Genomic DNA, 18,915 nt, shown 5'->3' with positions numbered 1-18,915 from the left:
CTGCTCTTCTTCGAATAGTGCCATGGGATCTTTTATGTCCACTTGAGAGCAGATGGGACCTCGGTTTAACGTCTCATCTAAAATACAGCACCTCCTAGATTGGTCAGACATACCAACCCTTCACAAATCCATGCCGACTCTTTGATCAGCTCATACTTGTCCAAGTGGTCGGTCACTCTGTCCCTGATAAGATTCCAGTAACTTCCCCACCACTGATGTTAAACTGACAGGTCTGTAGTTACCTAATTTCTCTCTCCCTCCCTTCTTAAATAATACAATGACATTTCTAATTTTCCAATCCAAAAGGCACAATCCCTGAATTTAAAGAGCTTTGGAAAATGACTAACGCATCTGCAATTTCCTCACCTTTTTCCTTTAATAACCTGGGGCGGAAACTATCAGATCCTGGAGATTTGTCTATTAACAAGTAATGATAAATTTATGCAAAGCTTTGGTTAGGTCACATTTGGAGTATTGTGTGCAGATTTGGGAAGCCATTATAGAAATGACATATAGGATCAGACAGCATACAAGGTAAATATACCAGGGTGATGCCAAGGATGGGAAACTAAAGTAAGAGACAGACTGAGATACTGGAATTATTTCCACTGGAGCAAAGAAAATTTAAGAGGCTTTTAAAATTATGAAGGGCTCCAGTAGTGTGAACCACTGGTTAGGGAGTCAATGACAAGATGTAATCGATTTAACATTGTCACTAAGAAGAGTCTCAAATGGTTTATCACCAGATTGTTATGGAGGCAGAAACCATTGCATCTTTTAAGATATAAATATTTGAAACAGAGGAATATGCACAGCTGTGAGAAGACAGCAAGCCAGGTGGGTTAGTTTCAGATTACTCTAGCAAAGAGCCAGCATAGATACAGTGGGCTGATGGTTTTCTTCTGTACTGTAAACTTCTCCTATGGTTCTATTTTGGAGTGACCTAAAAATTAAAGTGTTGGTTCAGTACTCCTCCTTTGAAGGATGTCAGTTTTCATTTAGAGAGGTTTAAAATAGCTTTTTAAGATATGTTTTGTTTTGGCTTCCAGCTGTAGCTAGTGTTCATGATAATTTCTGCACTTAGAACTGAGATATTTTACAAGTACAGCTCACAGGCACTTTTGCAGAAACCGTTCATCTCTTATTTAGTTTACTTTTATTTTTGGTATTTAACTTCTGGTTTTGTTCATCTGTAATTCCATGGTTTTCATTGTATACACAAGTAACTAACTTTTCGTATCACTTAAGGTTCATAACATTTTACATCAGGGAGACTTGCCAATGGCCCCATAACCTGTCTATCTTGGTAGTACATGCCATCAGTCTAAATTAGCTATTAATCACTGATCCATTTCACTTGTAAGCATATGCCATAAAAGGATATTTTTGTGCACCATTATATTTGCAAGTTCTTATTCTGGGTAATGAGTAAGTACGTTTCCAGCATTTTCATGAACTATGCTGTATCTAACAGCTTGGAAAATGCCAGTTTCTGTAGAAATTTATGCATGCTTCTTATTGTACAGTAGCATTCCTGCTGTGAGGTAAACTAATCACTTCATGGGCAAATGTAGGTATTGATCTGTTTGCTGAAGGCTCATCTTAGTTATCTACCAGATGGCATCTAAAACAGATATTCAACTCAAAATCTGAACCAACACAAAGTGGAAGTCTGTTGGTCAGCAGAATACACTAATTCCTACATATGATACTGGTAGTCAATTTTGATAAATCAACTGCAGTTCTTTTCTCAAAGTAAACAAAACCAAAAAATGGAGCATTCTACACATATATTTACTGATAGAGATATAAATTGGATATGCTTTCTCTTCTTTTCTCCTATTTCTTGAAAGAAAGAACTTCCAAGTATTAAATTTTGTATCTTTGGAGGAGTTGTGGGCAATTGTTGGATCTGCATTACTTAGTTTAATACACATACTTTTCTAATCCCACTTTGAGTTTGAATCTAATATAGAATTTTGTTCAACTCATTCCTTTGACATTTACATGCAATGTTTTGATATACAATGAAAACAAACATGTACTACAGCTTTTCATAGAATTACAGAATCTTAGAGCACAGAAGGAGGACATTCGCCCATCATGCATGTGTGTGCCAGCTGTTTGAAAAAGAGCCATCCAATTAGTCCCACTCCCCTGCCCTTTCCCCATAGCCCTGCATTTTTTCCCTTGGACACTGATCTAAATCTGTCACGGCTTTGCATATTTACACAAATACTAAAGTTGCACAAAATAGATTTACATCCAACTTGGAATGAAATGAAGAATGGAAGTTTTCTCAGGCACACCCTGCTTACTCTATCGTGAAATGTTCAGTGATATGTTATCAGATCTATATATCCTACTCAAAAATTATCTATACCAGGACTTACAAAAAAGCAGAAGGAGGAAAAATAAAGAACAAACGTGCAATTATACAGTGCTTCATGATGTCCTTTGAATGCAGTCACTTATATAGACAAACGCGACAGCCAAATTGCACATAGTAAGGCTCCACAAACAGCAAATGAATGAACAAATAATCTGTTTTTGTTGGGGCTGGATCAAAGAGAGGAATGTTAGCCAGGACATGGGGAGAACTTCCTGCTTTTTGAATGGTGCCATGAATCTTTTACATCCAGCTGAGCAGGCAGACAGGGCCTCAATTAAATGACGGCACTTCAAACAATGTAGCACTCCATCGGTACTGCACTAAGGCTTCAGCCTAGATTGTGTTCAGTTCCACTGTGAGTGTGGCTATGTCAAGCTGTTGCTTGACTAGTCTGTGGGACAGCTCTCCCAATTTTGGCACAAGTCCCCAGATGTTAGTGAGGAGGCCTTTGCAGGGTCGACTGGGCTTGGTTTGCCAATGCCGGGTGGTCCGTCCGGTTTTATCTTAATATGACTTTTCGTAGCGAGATTTTACAACTGAGTGGCTTGCTAGGCCATTTCAGAGGGCAATTAAGAATCAACCACATTGCTGTGGGTCTGGAGTCACATATAGGCCAGACCAGGTAAGGACGGCAGGTTTCCTTCCCTAAAGGGCATTAGTGAACCAGATGGGTTTTTATGACAATCCTGTAGTTTCATGGCCACCATGGAATCCACAATCTTCTGACTCAAAGGCAAGAGCACTATCAACTGAGCCACACTGACTTGTAGGGAAAATGCCCTGTAAATTACCTGAAATGTGTTCTCAAAATTGAGTTTCAGCTTAAAGTTATCAGTAATTAAACTAAATACTGAGAAATGGCTTGGAAATCATAGAACTACATAGAATTTACAGCACAGAAACAGGCCATTCGGCTCAACTGGTCTATACCGGTGTTCATGCTCCACATGAGACTCCTTCCACCCTACTTCATCCAACCCTATCTGCATAACCCTCTATTCCTTTTTCCCTCATGTACTTATCCAGCTTCCCCTTAAATGCATCTATGCTTTTCGCCTCAACTACTCCATGTGGTAGCAAGTTCCATATTCTAGCCACTCTCTGGGTAAAGAAGTTTCACCTGAATTCCTTATTGGATTTATTAATGACTATCTGATATTTATGATTTTTAGTTTTGGAATCCCCCACAAGCGGAAATATTTTCTCTATGTCTACCCTATCAAACGCCTTCATAATTTTAAAGACCTCTATTAGGTCACCCCTCAGCCACCTCTTTTTTTTTTAAAAAAAGAGAAAACAGCCCCAGCCTGTTCAATATTTCCTGATAGTCCTAACCTGGTATCATCCTTGTAAACCCTTTTTGCCTTCTCCAGTGCCTTATATCCTTTTTGTAATATGGAATGCAGAACTGTGCACTGTACTCTAAGTATGGTCTAACCAAGGATCTATACAACTTTAATCAAAACTAATTAAAACCAATCGGGTATGGTAGCATAGTGGTTATGTTACTGAACTAGTAATCCTAGAGGCCCGGACTAAAATCCAGAGTCATGAGTTCAAGTCCTGCCATGGCAGCTGGTGAATTTAAATTCAATTAATTAAATAAAAATCTGGAATTAAAATACCAGTATCAGTAATGGTGGCCATGAAACTACAAGATTGTCATAAAAACCCATCTGGTTCACTAATGCCCTTTAGGGAAGGAAACCTGCCATCCTTACCCGGTCTAGCCTATATGTGACTCCAGACCCACAGCAATGTGGTTGATTCTTAATTGCCCTCTGAAATGGCCTAGCAAGCCACTCAGTTGTAAAATCTCGCAACGAAAAGACATATTAAGATAAAACCGGACGGACCACCCGGCATTGGCAAACCAAGCCCAGTCGACCCTGCAAAGGCCTCCTCACTAACATCTGGGGACTTGTGCCAAAATTGGGAGAGCTGTCCCACAGACTAGTCAAGCAACAGCCTGACAGAGCCACACTCACAGAATCAAACCTTTCAGCCAACGTCCCAGACTCTTCCATCACCATTCCTGGGTGTGTCCTGTCCCATCGGCAGGACAGACCCACCAGAGGTGGCGGTACAGTGATATACAGTCAGGAGGGAGTGGCCCTGGGAGTCCTCAACATTGACTCTGGACCCCATGAAATCTCATGGCATCAGGTCAAAGATGAGCAAGGAAACCTCCTGCTGATTACCACCCTCCCTCAGCTGATGAATCAGTCCTTCTCCATGTTGAGCACCACTTGGAGGAAGCATTGAGGGGAGCACGGGCACAGAATGTACTCTGGGTGGGGGACTTCAATGTCCATCACCAAGAGTGGCTCGGTAGCACCATTACTGACCAAGTCCTGAAGGACATAGCTGCCCGACTGGACCTGCAGCAAGTGGTGAGCGAACCAGCAAGTGGTGAGCGAACCAGCAAGTGGTGAGCGAACCAGCAAGTGAAAAACTTACTTGACCTCGTCCTCACCAATCATACCTGTCGCAAATGCATTCTGTCCATGACAGCATTGGTAGGAGTGACCACCGCACAGTCCTTGTGGAGACGAAGTCCCGTCTTCGCACTGAGGACACCATCCAACGTGTTGTGTGGCACTACCACCATGCTAAATGGAACAGATCTAGCAGCTCAAAACTGGGCATCCATGAGGTATTGTATTCCAGCACAATCTGTAACCTCATAGCCTGGCATATTCCTCACTCTACCATTACCAACAAGCCAGGGGATCAACCCTGGCTCAATGAGGAGTGTAGAAGAGCATGCCAGGAGCAGCACCAGGCGTACCTAAAAATGAGGTGCCAACCTGGTGAAGCTACAACTCAGGACTACATGCATGCTAAACAGCAGAAGCAACATGCTATAGACAGAGCTAAGCGATTCCACAACCAACGGATCAGATCAAACCTCTGCAGTCCTGCAACATCTAGTCATGAATGCTGGTGGACAATTAAACAACTAACAGGGGGAGGAGGAGGCTCTGCAAACATCCCCATCCGGAGTCCAGCAAAAGACAAGGCTGAAGCGTTTGCAGCCATCTTCAGCCAGAAGTGCCGAGTGGATGATCCATCTTGGCCTGCTCCCGATATCCCCACCATCACAGAAGCCAGTCTTCAGCCAATTTGATTCACTCCACGTGATATCAAGAAACGGCTGAGTGCACTGGATACAGCAAAGGCTATGGGCCCCGACAACATCCCAGCTGTAGTGCTGAAGACTTGTGCTCCAGAACTAGCTGCACCACTAGCCAAGCTGTTCCAGTACAGCTACAACACTGGCATCTACCCAACAATGTGGAAAATTGCCCAGGTATGTCCTGTCCACAAAAAGCAGGACAAATCCAATCCGGCCAATTACCGCCCTATCAGCCTACTCTCAATCATCAGTAAAGTGATGGAAGGTGTCATCGACAGTGCTATCAAGCGGTACTTACTCACCAATAACCTGCTCATTGATGCTCAGTTTGGGTTCCGTCAGGACCACTCGGCTCCAGACCTCATTACAGCCTTGGCCCAACCATGGACAAAAGAGCTGAATTCCAGAGGTGAGGTGAGAGTGACTGCCCTTGACATCAAGGCAGCATTTGACCGAGTGTGGCACCAAGGAGCCCTAGTAAAATTGAAGTCAATGGGAATCAGGGGGAAAACTCTCCAGTGGCTGGAGTCATCCCTGGCACAAAGGAAGATGGTAGTGGTTGTTGGAGGCCAATCATCTCAGCCCCAGGATATTGCTGCAGGAGTTCCTCAGGACAGTGTCCTAGGCCCAACCATCTTCAGCTGCATCATCAATGACCTTCCCTCCATCATAAGGTCAGAAATGGGGATGTTCGCTGATGATTGCACAGTGTTCAGTTCCATTCGCAAACCCTCAGATAATGATGCAGTCCGAGCCCGCATGCAGCAAGACCTCGACAGCATCCAGGCTTGGGCTGATAAGTGGCAAGTAACATTCGTGCCAGATAAGTGCCAGGCAATGACCATCTCCAACAAGAGAGAGTCTAACCACCTCCCCATGACATTCAACGGCATTACCATCGCCGAATCCCCCATCAACATTCTGGGGGTCACCATTCACCAGAAACTTAACTGGACCAGCCATATAAATACTGTGGCTACGAGAGCAGGTCAGAGGCTGGGTATTCTGCGGCGAGTGACTCAACTCCTGACTCCCCAAAGCCTTTCCACCGTCTACAAGGCACAAGTCAGGAGTGTGATGGAATACTCTCCACTTGCCTGGATGAGTGCAGCTCCAACAACACAAGAAGCTCGACACCATCCAAGATATAGCAGCCCACTTGATTGGCACCCCATCCACCACCCTAAACATTCACTCCCTTCACCACCGGCTGCAGTGTGTACCATCCACAGGATGCACTGCAGCAACTCGCCAAGGCTTCTTCGACAGCACCTCCCAAACCCCCACCCTCTACCACCTGGAAGGACAAGAGCAGCAGGCACATGGGAACAACACCACCTGCACGTTCCCCTCCAAGTCACACACCATCCCGACTTGGAAATGTATCGCCGTTCCTTCATCGTCGCTGGGTCAAAATCCTGGAACTCCCTTCCTAACAGCACTGTGGGAGAACCGTCACCACACGGACTGCAGCGGTTCAAGAAGGCCGCTCACCACCACCTTCTCAAGGGCAATTAGGGATGGGCAATAAATGCCAGCCTCGCCAGCGATGCCCACATCCCATGAACAAATAAAAAAAAGTTTATTGGAACAGAACATTCCTTACCAGTGACAAGACAGCCAAAATTAAGGACTGAGGTCAGGAATAGATAGCGGGACATAAATATGCCATGCCTTATCTGGTCTTGTGTAGGACCCTTTGTTAAGAGAAAAGATAGAGAAGGGGTGTGAAATTGGGATCTGGTATGTCTAGGTATCCATGCCTCATTAACAGTCATGTAAAGGTTCTGGAAGTTGTCAAAGTTAATCGTGATTGACACCAAAAGAGGTGAATCCTTTGGACACAAGTTGCCCACATTGGTCAACTGCATGGAAAGGGGTTTTGGATTTAGGGTTTAAGAGGGTGCTTGGCCCACCTCTCAGCAGATTCAGAATCTTTGCTAGGTGTAGTTTCTCTGTTAGCTGGAAGAGTGTTTTCTTTGTCTTCTCTTTCACAGTAGTAACCTTTAACTAGCAGGTGTAGAAGGGTACCTTTAACAAGTACAAAGTATATTCAGGGCAGAGAGTAGCAAGTTATAAAAGAGAGATTGTACAACTATGCCAGCCAATTACTGGCAGAGATAAACTTAACTGTGCAAGTTGTTTGAAATCAAGGAAAATGAGAGTTAAGCCAGCTAATTCAGATACAGTCACTTATGTGTAAGGTGGATTCAGCTGGAAGAGAGTATCATAGTGGGACAGATGACTCCTCTGAAGGAGTTCATGAACTCGATGTTCCAGAAGCTAAAGCTGCTGTACCAGGGGAAGAACCAGGCCACCCAAAGGACAAGGTCGTATAAGCTCTGTGAACATTGCTAACCACCCACATATGGATCCTAATTTAGTCAATGGACTGGCTATCTGATGCTGTTAATTTGTCAGCTATCTAAGGAGTTTAGTTTAATTCTAGATTAATCTCACCAATTTGTGTTTCAGACACTGATCTCAACTATAATTTTATAATCAGCTGAATTACAATGATACCCTGAATTGTCTTTACAACCACTGTTACTCATTTTAAGTAATTCTCTCTATTAATTGTTATTCAAACTACTAGGTGATCCTGATTACAACCATTTATATCAATTAACTTTTATATATTTAATGTTTCAGTTTAAATTGTGGTTTTATAGTCAATAAAGTTGTTAGTGCAAGTGCATGACTTGTTGTCTGCCTTCCCTGATGATATGTTCAGAAAAGGTTAATTCATTCACTCAGTAGCTTGTGGATATCCTAATTGAGGGTTGGTATAATAAACTCAATTTCATTCTGAACAGTGGTATAAGGTGGATCGGTGAGCCAAATTTAGGTATTATTCACTCTGGACCCAAGTTATGCAATAAACTCAAGACAGTTCCTTTGTGAGGAGTTAAGGTGAGGGGTTAAGGATTTGTCTGATAACCAGAATTAGTTAATAATCCGACTAAGGGAACATCTTGCGAATAGTGACCATATTATGATTGAATTTGATAGTAGGTACAAAAGGGAGAAGCAAGAGTCATAAACCAAGATTTTAAACTCAAGTAATGCAAACTGAAGGGATGAGAAATAAATTGACCATGTAAACTGGGCTGAGTTGTTAATGTTAAATCTACAGACAAACAGTGGGAAGTATTCAAAGAAGTATTTGGTACAATACAAAACCAGTACATATCCCTAAAAGGTAAAAGCTCCATGCAATTAAGCAACCATGGTCAACAAACAAGGTAAGAGACAGTATTAAGCTAAAAGAAAAGAAAATGGAAAAGTGGAAATTCAGCAGAGTGGAAGAATTTCAAAAAACAAAAAGGGATATAAAGAAAGTAATAAGAGGTGCAAAAAGAGAGTATGAACAGAAACTTGCAAGGGATATCAAAGCTAACAGTAAAAGCTTTTATAAATATAAAAGAGAAACAGTGGTAAGGGGGAATATGGGCCCATTAAAGACAGATGCAGGTGATACTATAAATAGAGAACAAGGAATTGGCAGACTTCTTAAATGAATACTTTGTATCAGTTTTCACAGCAGAGGAAGAGGGCAAAATACCAGTGGTACAAGGGAACCTAAACATATGTCAAGGGGAAGAACTTAGTGGATTTATTACAAGTAAAAACATAGTAATGGAGAAAATAATGGGACACAAGGTAGACAAATTTCCAGGACCTGATGGTTTCCAACCTAGGGTATTAAAAGAAACAGGTGGGGAAATTTCAGATGTGTTAGTCATAATTTTCCAGAGTCCTCTAGATTCAGGAATTGTACCATTGGATTGAAAAATTGCAAATGTCACTACATTATTTAAGATAGGATAGAGAGAGAAAGCAAGAAACTACAGACCTGTTGTGGGGATTACTGGAATCTCTCTCAGGGGGTTTGGGGAGGGAGTTTTGCTTCAGTTGTACAGAGCCTTGGTCAGACCCCATCTGGAGTACTAAGTTCAAATTTGGCCTTGGGAAGAATATATTGGCTTTGGAAGGGGTACATTGCAGATTCACCAGAATGATACCAGGACTTAAAGGATTACATTGAGGACAGGTTGCATAAAATAAGTGGTATTCCCTTGAGTTTAGTAGGTTGAGGGTGGATCTAATGGAGATGTTTAAAATTATAAAAGGATTCAATAAAGTAGATACAGATAAACTATTTCTTCTGCTGGGGGAATCCAGAACAAGAGGTCACAATCTTAAAATTAAAGCTAGGCTATTCAGGAAGTGAAATCAGGAAGCACTTTTTTTATACAAAGGGTGGTGGAAATGTGGCATATATTTCCCCAAATGTGGATGCTGGGTCAATTGAAATTTTCAAGCCTGAGTGACAGATTTTTATTAGGTAAGGGTATCAAGGGCAGGTAAATGGAGTTGAGGAACAGATTAGCCATGATTTAATTGAATGGTGGAATAGGCTTGGGGGCGGGCGGGCGGGCGGGCGGGCGGGCGGGGGTTGGGTCTGAATAACCTACTCTTATTCCTAGACGAATACTTCTCAGGATACCAAACCCAGTGTTCCTACACACTTTATAAATATAGTTTTTCTACTACCATCCAGAATCCAATAGTCAAACCGCAACAATATCTTGATTGAGTTTCATAAATGTTGGACATTTCCCACCAAGCTCCTGCAATTTTCTGACCAAGCAATGTTTTTAGTAAAATTTCATTATCACCATCAGTGCTAACAGTACAATGATTCAGTATTTAATTAAAACAATCCATGTCAACAATACTAGTTTTTGACTTAAATTAACATTTGCTTTCTCTTATTACCATTTCTCTCTTGAATCATTCGAAGAGCTTGTAACTGTAATTCAACATTTTTCTGTAACATCAGCGACTTAAAGACTTGAAAATCTTCTGCAGCCAGTACTGGTTGGAAGACAGGCTATTAAAAAAAAGCTAATTTTGAAAAGTTACAACAAACAAACATATGAAGGCTTGTTAAAGAACAGTGACATACTTTACTAAACTACTTAACAGCACATTAGATAGAACCCAGCTCAACGTCTCAAAGAATACACAAGAACATTGTAAAAATTCTACACTATATAAATTTTCTCTTCAAACCAGTTGTTTCATAAAAACAATGAAAATTGAAAAGCAAAGTAATTTCAAAAGAAAAAATATTTTTCACACAAAGACCATTTCCTAGTAATCATGATATCTGTTTCAAATCATTTCTATTATCTGTACTGAAACAAAAGTCACATTATAGAATACATCCCAAATTAGATTAAGTTAATGCAAATTAAAAGTAGTGGTTAAAATTACCATCACAGACCATAATATTTTTGTCCAAGACCATGATGATTCTTCTTAGGCCTTACTGACTCGAATCACATATTTGTTAAACATTTCACATTTCTCTGACTATAGCCAGCCATTTTCAATTTATAAATACTATTTTAAAAAATAAAATGTTTAACAGATATGTCCATAACTGCTTCTATTCACCTCAATGACACTAAGTTACCGAGCCATGAGGACAAAATGGTCCCAAGTTTAATTCTTAGTTAGTGCAGAGTTAGCTTTCGGTTTGTGAAAGACAATACTGCCAGAGTTCCTGCTATTGATCACTAGGAGACATTTACCCTCAAACTTTCCAACTCATCAGACACAGGTCTCATTCAAAGGTCATAAGGAAGACTAGTTTGGCAAATGAAAATGCCAAGATTGATCTAGAACATAAATCCACCAGAGACAGAGTATCCTTTTGCCACCAAAGAAGGATCAATCCTATCCAATCCAATCCATTGGACCCATGAAATTCAAGAAACCAAATCCAACAGTAGAGCAAATCTACATAATTAAAATTATTGTATATAGTATGCTTTACACTTTAATTGTATCTACAAAAACTGTCACACATTTCAGATTACTTGGCTCAAGTAATCACATGATTTACTCATTTAAACGGGTAGAAAAAGCAATTTGTGGCTGTACTGCTTCATCACCCCACCTTGCAAATAAGAACATAAGAAATAGGAGCAGGAGTAGGCCATAGGGCCCCTCGAGCCTGCTCCACCATTCAATCAGATCATGGCTGATCTTTGACCTCAACTCCACTTTCCCGCCCGATCCCCATATCCCTTGATTCCCTTAGAATCCAAAAATCTATCGATTTCAGCCTTGAATATACTCAATGACTGAGTATCCACAGCCCTCTGCGGTAGAGAATTCCAAACATTCACCACCCCAAAGGTGCCACATAAAAGGCCGCCACGCAAAACATGGGCCCATGGGGATGCGGGCAACACACTAGCATGTTACATAAATACGTAAAAAAATTCCTGCAGCTCGAAATTCTGCTTCTTGGCCTATGACATTAATGCTGTATCCTTCAACGTTGTTACTGAAATCTCCCCACATACACAATCTTTCTTGTCTTTTTTTCAGGCCTTTCTCTGCCCATGCAATCTTTCACTCCGGCTACTGCTATACTACAGCTAGCATTGATATAGTTTTATCACAGAATTGTCCCAAGGTGGTTGCCATGCCAAAGCCAGAGATATTATGAGAGGAGATCAAAAACTTGGTCAAATAGTTGGGTTTTAAACAGGTCGAAAAAGGAGGTTGAGAGGCAGAGGGAATTCCAGAGTGTGGGGCCCAGGTAGCTCAATGCTCGCCAATAGTAGGTCAAAGGAGGGAAAGAGAGGGATGCACAAAAGGCCAGCCTCGGAGGAACGGAGAGTCAGGGTGGGGGGGTGTAGGTCTGGAGATGGTTACATAGACATGGAGAGAGGAGGCCGTAAAGAGATTTAGACACAAGGATGAAATTTTAAATCTGAAGTGTTAGGAAACTGGTAGGCAATGCAGGTCAGTTAGGACAGGGCGATTGGTGTGCGTTAGGACACGAGCAGCAGAGCTTTGGATGAGCTGAAGTGTACAAAGGGTGGAGGATGGGAGGCTGGCCAAGATAGCATTGGAATAGTCGAGTCTGGAGATGATAAAAGCACAGATCGGGGTTTCAGCAGCAGGTAGGAACGGAGGTGGACGATGTTACGTAGGTGGAGTCCAGCACGTCAGTGCAAGAGACAAGGCTGAAGCGTTTCAACCATCTTCGGCCAGAAGTGCCGAGTGGATGATCCATCTCGGCCTCCTCCCGATATCCCCACCATCACAGAAGCCAGTCTTCAGCCAATTCAATTCACTCCACGTGATATCAAGAAACGGCTGAGTGCACTGGATACAGCAAAGGCTATGGGCCCCGATAACATCCCGGCTGTAGTGCCGAAGACTTGTGCTCCAGAACTAGCCGTACCTCTAGCGAAACTGTTCCAGTACAGCTACAACACTGGCATCTACCAGACAATGTGGAAAATTGTCCAGGTATGTCCTGTCCACAAAAAGCAGGACAAATCCTATCCGGGAAATTAACACCCCATCAGTCTACTCTCAATCATCAGCAAAGTGATGGAAGTTGTCGTCGACAGTGCTATCAAGCGGCACTTACTCACCAATAACTTGCTCACCGATGCTCAGTTTGGGTTATGCCAGGACCACTCAGCTCCAGAACTCATTGCAGCCTTGATCCAAACATGGACAAAAAAAGAGCTGAATTCCAGAGGTGAGGTGAGAGTGACTGCCCTTGACATCAAGGCAGCATTTGATCAAGTGTGGCACCAAGGAGCCCTAGTAAAATTGAAGTCAATGGGAATCAGGGGGAAAACTCTCCAGTGGCTGGAGTCATCCCTAGCACAAAGGAAGATGGTAGTGGTTGTTAGAGGCCAATCATCTCAGGCCCAGGACATTGCTGCAAGAGTTCCTCAGGAAAGTTTTCCTAGGCCCAACCAGCTTCAGCTGCTTCACCAATGACCTTCCCTCTATCATAAGGTCAGAAATGGGGATGTTCAATGATGATTGCACAGTGTTCAGTTCCATTCACAACCCCTTAGATAATTAAGCAGTCTGTGCCCACATGCAGTAAGACCTGGACAACATCCAGGCTTGGGCTGATAAGTGGCAAGTAACATTCGCGTCAGATAAGTGCCAGGCAATGACCATCTCCAACGAGAGAGTCTAACCGCCTCCCTTTGACATTCAACGACATTACCATCGCCGAATCCCCCACAATCAACATCCTGGGGGTCACCATTGTCCAGAAACTTAACTGGACCAGCCACATAAATACTGTGGCTACAAGAGCAGGTCAGAGGCTGGGTATTCTGTGGCGAGTGACTCACCTCCTGACTCCCCAAAGCCTTTCCACCATCTACAAGGCACAAGTCAGGAGTGTGATGGAATACTCTCCACTTGCCTGGATGAGTGCAGCTCCAACAACACGCAAGGAACTCGACACCATCCAGGACAAAGTAGCCCGCTTGACTGGCACCCCATCCACCACCCTAAACATTCACTCCCTTCACCACCGGTGCTCTGTGGCTGCAGTGTGTACCATCCACAGGATGCACTGCAGCAACTCTCCAAGGCTTCTTCGACAGCACCTCCCAAACCAGTGACCTCCACCACCTTGGAGGACAAGGGCAGCAGGCACATGGGAACAAGACAACCTGCACGTTCCCCTCCAAGTCACACACCATTCCGACTTGGAAATATATCGCCGTTCCTTCATCGTCGCTGGGTCAAAATCCTTGAACTCCCTTCCTAACAGCACTGTGGGAGAACCTTCACCGCATGGGCTGCAGCGGTTCAAGAAGGCGGCTCACCACCACCTTCTCAAGGGCAATTCGGGTTGGGCATAAATGCTGGCCTTGCCAGCGACACCCACATCCCATGAACAAATTTTTTAAAAAAGTAGTTGGTCTTTATGATGGAGAGAATTTGGAGTTGGAAGTTCAGCTCAGGGTTGACTTCACTTCAGTCTGATGCATCAACTGCATCTGAATCAACCAACCCAGTAACATTCTTCAATAACATTCCACCACTTCATAAAGCCCACACCTCCAATATCAGAAGTATCCACTATCTCACTTCCTCTTAACATATGTCATGCAAGCATTAAAGAGAGAATAATCCAATGGTGAAACAGAAAGCAAGAAACACTACAGACGAGAACAGCAAGGAACAGCAGCGGAGATAAGGAGAATGAGGAACAACGGCAGAGATTAGTAGTGGGGAGCACCAGCATCGATAAGGAGTGGTGAACAGCATAAAAGATGAGGATGAGGATCACCAGGAAAGGAGTAGATAGCAGCAAAAGAGACAAGGAGTGCGATGAACACAAAAAAAATACTAGACAGTAGCAAATTTGGACACTATCTGCTCCTCCAGGCACTTCAATTATTATTGGTGTTTGCAAATACTTTGTATACCGTATTTATTTAATTAAAAGATGTGAACATTTTCCACTTCGACATGAAGCATCCCTTGAATTAAGTATTTTGTATTGTAATTGTTTGTACGTGGTTGGCAGGGCTCCACAGGACACAATTTAGTAACTCAAGAGAAAAGGTTTGGATATCCTGTACTATAGGAACTCTAAAGCAGGTTGCAAATCCAGAGAAAGAGTTTTCAGCCACAAGATGGAGCTACTATTCCAATAGCCTACTCAAGGGTTCCAGAACAGTATTAGAGCTAAGCAAACCCTTGTAACATTTCTGAGGGAAGAATGGTTTTGACTAGTATGCCTTCCATAAATTCTCCATCCAATACTATTTCTGAAAAAAATTACTTATTTCTACTCAATATTACAAGTTAGAATTAAACATTCAAACAAAATAAATGATTTACTGATGTCAAAAGGTTCAGATGTATTAATATTGATAGACACACATATACTCCCTTTGTAAGACAAAGCTGAAAGTGCTTTTGATTTCTAATGTCTCGTGTTCTGTAGGACAGTTGTGACTTGAACCATTAAGCATGACCAGAAGAAAGTGGTATTGACAGCAGAAAACTTGAAGCTGAGGGGCAGTGAGATCACAGATTTGATTGGGTGATTTTTGCAGTGGTTGTGAGATGTTCATTAGTGAATGAACATTTTTATGAAGAGAAGACAGTTTCTTTCCCTCCCAAAAGTGAGATTTTTTTAAAAAGTGGTTATTTGGTTGGTTTTTAGTTAAATGGTACATTTCAGCCAAATGGCATGCTTTGCACCCAACAGACACTTATCTACATACTGCAAAGCATACCAATCAACTCAAATGCAAAACGTTTGATTATATAAAGATTCAAGAATGCAAAAACTCAAACATTTGTAATTTTAAAATAACAGTTTTACAGGAATTATGGGATGATATTATAGTTATGAATAGAAATAACATTTTTGTTCAATTTGATTTGTTCCAGATTCTCTCAGAATTCAGCACCTTCAACTGACAGCCCAATCATACCCACATACTATGCAATGAGACCCTTCTGATCATACAAATAAACCTGTCTGTACATTATCTAGAACTAGGAATGTTCCATTGTGGGATACTAAAAACTGAGCAGCCTAAATTTGTACAGAAAATGGGGGGGGGGGGGGGGGGGTGGTGGGTGCAATTGGTCTCCGCCTTGAAGTCAATAGAAAAGAAAATCAGGCATGTTGTAAGATAGGCTGCCGATCTGCCATGAACCTTTTTTGCACCCAATAAAGATGACCTATTTCACCCCTAATGACTGCATATGGTGCTACCATTTTTGTGCTACAAATATCTATATGCAGACAGGAAATCCAATGCATAAAAGTACACTTTTAAAGTTTGATTTTGGAGGCTGAAGCTGCACTGTCCTTATTGTTTGGCTTAGGTTTGCACTTTATTTGACCTCTCAGAATGGAAATTTTTCATATCTGAAATTTTTTGTCATGAGACACATAAACTTAACACCAGATTCTTTCCATACTACTGAAATTGGATTAAGAGAAAACTTAACCTTAAGGCTGGCACAATATATTGACATTTTTAACAGTCATTCAGTGTTGTAGATAATCATAATTCAATTTTAAATATGTTTCAGGCCATCTAAAACTTCTCTTACACATTTGGTGGGATCTTCTCAATACACAGTAAAAAGTTTTCATTTTTTCTTGGAAACCTTCCTTATTGTTGGAGTGCAGTGTGAATGGAAAGTCTTCATTGCTCAGTGAGCTGAAAGGAGCCTGGGGCACAGTCCAAGAACGTTCCTTTCTTTAAAAAAAATGTTGATTCTCAATAGGTTGAGTTGGTTAAGTCTTCAGGAATGAGGTAGGAATGCAAGAACCACCAGTTTAGTGGTCAGTATGGACCAATTATTAAAAAAACATCCTAGGACCCCTTTCCTTAATGAAGACACAAGCAATTATAGAAAAAGTAGAAACAGGAAAGATGGATTTTTATTCTCAGGGAGTGAAAAGGGCAAATAACAAGGCTCCAGGATCTCAGCTTCTCAAGCAGAAGAATTAGGTTTTCACTTGTAATAAAATGGTCCATCTTCAGGCTGCTTTTTTTTAAGCTTGCAGGGACAAAAAGTAATTTTTCTATTGGTTAGATGTTCCGACAAGGTGCTGGACTGTTTGGGCTCTGTTGCAGAAGGTATAGAATACCCCAATTTAATGGAGCCTCATTCCTGCCTGCTCATTTATGTAGTTTGTGTTGACAGGAGGGCTGACTGGACTCTAATTGGAAGCATTAAGGCAGCCAGACAACACTTCCTGCTTTAGATTAGATTGTTAGTGTGTCATTACAAATGCTGTACTCATCTGTTTCCCAGATGTTCCTTCTAACCAAAGGGAAATGCATCAGTTATGAGAGCTAAGAAAGGGGAATACTGTCGTAGTGGATTATTCACCAAAACATTTGCCTCTAATCTCTCTCTGTAGACACAGCCACATCAGATGAGCCAGAAGACTGCTTTTGGGAGATTGTTTTACCAACGGGTTGAATTGCAAGGATATCCTGTTTAGCCTGGCATTAGGGACTACAAATTTCACCTTTGCTACAAGATCAGAGCTTTACAGTTATGTTTTAGCTGTGATTCTATGATTAACATTGAAGACATACATTACTTTTGTGCGCCCACAGCAGAACCTTCTGGCAAGAATGAAAGACCAGCAATAGAGTCAAATCTGCAGTTTTGTTGATGATGATTTGGTAGGGGTTTAAGTTGCACCTCCACAGGAAAATCAGGAGGCCCAGCTAGGAAAGATCGCAAGGCTGGATGTCCGCTCACTTGGGTTCTTCCCAAGTGTACGTCTTATAACCATTCAAGTAAGGCAGACATTCAGTCCTTTTAGCTACAGGTGAAGAACGTACTTTGTAAAGGCACTGAGAACTAAGATTTAAAAAGAGGCTAAAGACTCAGTACTGGTAGGACTGACCTATCACTAGGATAGAGACAAATGTTCTGTGGCTATTCCCAATGACTACATGCAAGTGTCAGTCTTTTATACCTGTGGCTCTCACTCAAAAGATCCAACTAATACTAAGTAGAGCCAGAAGTGCTCTGATGGGAGAATATTGCCAAAATGCACTTCTTGGTATTAAATTTTTGATTTGAGATTCCTTATGACTAGCATATGAAAAGTTAATACAACTCACACAGGGTTCAGATCATTCATAGCTAGCAAAATTGCTATTTCTGCAAGATTGATTTGGTGTACATCATAATTTAGCCTGTAAAATAGAATATTCTGGTGAATTGGCCTGTTTTGAAAGATACTATCCAATCTATTAAAAGAAAAGAGCATCCTGTTGAAAAAAAAATCTAAAAGCCAAAATCAGATATTTGAGAAAATATGCTTGAAATTTGAAAATTACACAAAAAGTATAAGCAAAAGGAACCACAAAATAATATTCAATTACAAAGGGAGTTGTGGGGGAGTGACAGAGTGACAGAGTATTTGGAGAATAGATGCCCTATGTCACACATAAAAAGAAAATAATTTATAGTTCTGTTTGGGGTGGGAAAGGGAAGGAAAAAAAATCCCTCAAGAGAGTTCAGTAATTCTTTTGATTTCCAGTGTTGAATTGCCTTGACCATGGCAGATGGAGGATAAACAAAAATTAAAGCTTGGGTCAGTCAGCTGTGTCAAAAATGGAATATTTTGTCAAAGGTATATTTTTTCCCCTTTTAGGTCAAAAACAGGTTCTTTTTTAAAAAACATACTATCCTCAAGATGGAATCAGACATCGATTACAGAAGCCAATGTATTTGATTCCAGTGTTGAACTGGCTGTAGAGTTCTGCAAGGAAACTAAGTCTCCTTAATAAAAATAACCCCTCGAAATGGACAGCAGGGCAGGGGGGGGTGGGGGGAGGGAAGAAAGAGTAAATAGCTGGGAAACTACCTCGGGGGATGAGTGAAAAAAGTGTAAAACTCTGTACATCAACTACTGAAACGTATCACGTGCCGCCATCTGATTCTCTTCACTTTGAAAGTGGACTGAATACATACTATTACTAGATCAAGATACAAGTTTCGAGCCAACTAATGGTTTTATTTACATAAA

At 41.6% G+C, this 18,915-nt stretch overlaps 1 protein-coding gene across 1 annotated transcript in view; it reads right to left on the bottom strand.

Annotated features, from left to right (window-relative positions):
• cfap36 (cilia and flagella associated protein 36) overlaps positions 1-18,915 on the bottom strand; it is a 110,670-nt gene that overhangs the window by 60,222 nt on the left and 31,533 nt on the right. The window contains 1 exon segment of the mRNA XM_067989028.1: positions 10,314-10,428. Within this exon segment, the coding sequence (XP_067845129.1) occupies positions 10,314-10,428 (115 nt within the window).

This window comes from Heptranchias perlo, chromosome 8 (genome assembly GCF_035084215.1).
Source record: "Heptranchias perlo isolate sHepPer1 chromosome 8, sHepPer1.hap1, whole genome shotgun sequence".
Lineage (NCBI taxonomy): Eukaryota > Metazoa > Chordata > Chondrichthyes > Hexanchiformes > Hexanchidae > Heptranchias > Heptranchias perlo.
The sequence above is the reverse complement of the archived record's forward strand: the minus strand, read 5'-3'. Positions and strand labels throughout refer to the sequence as shown.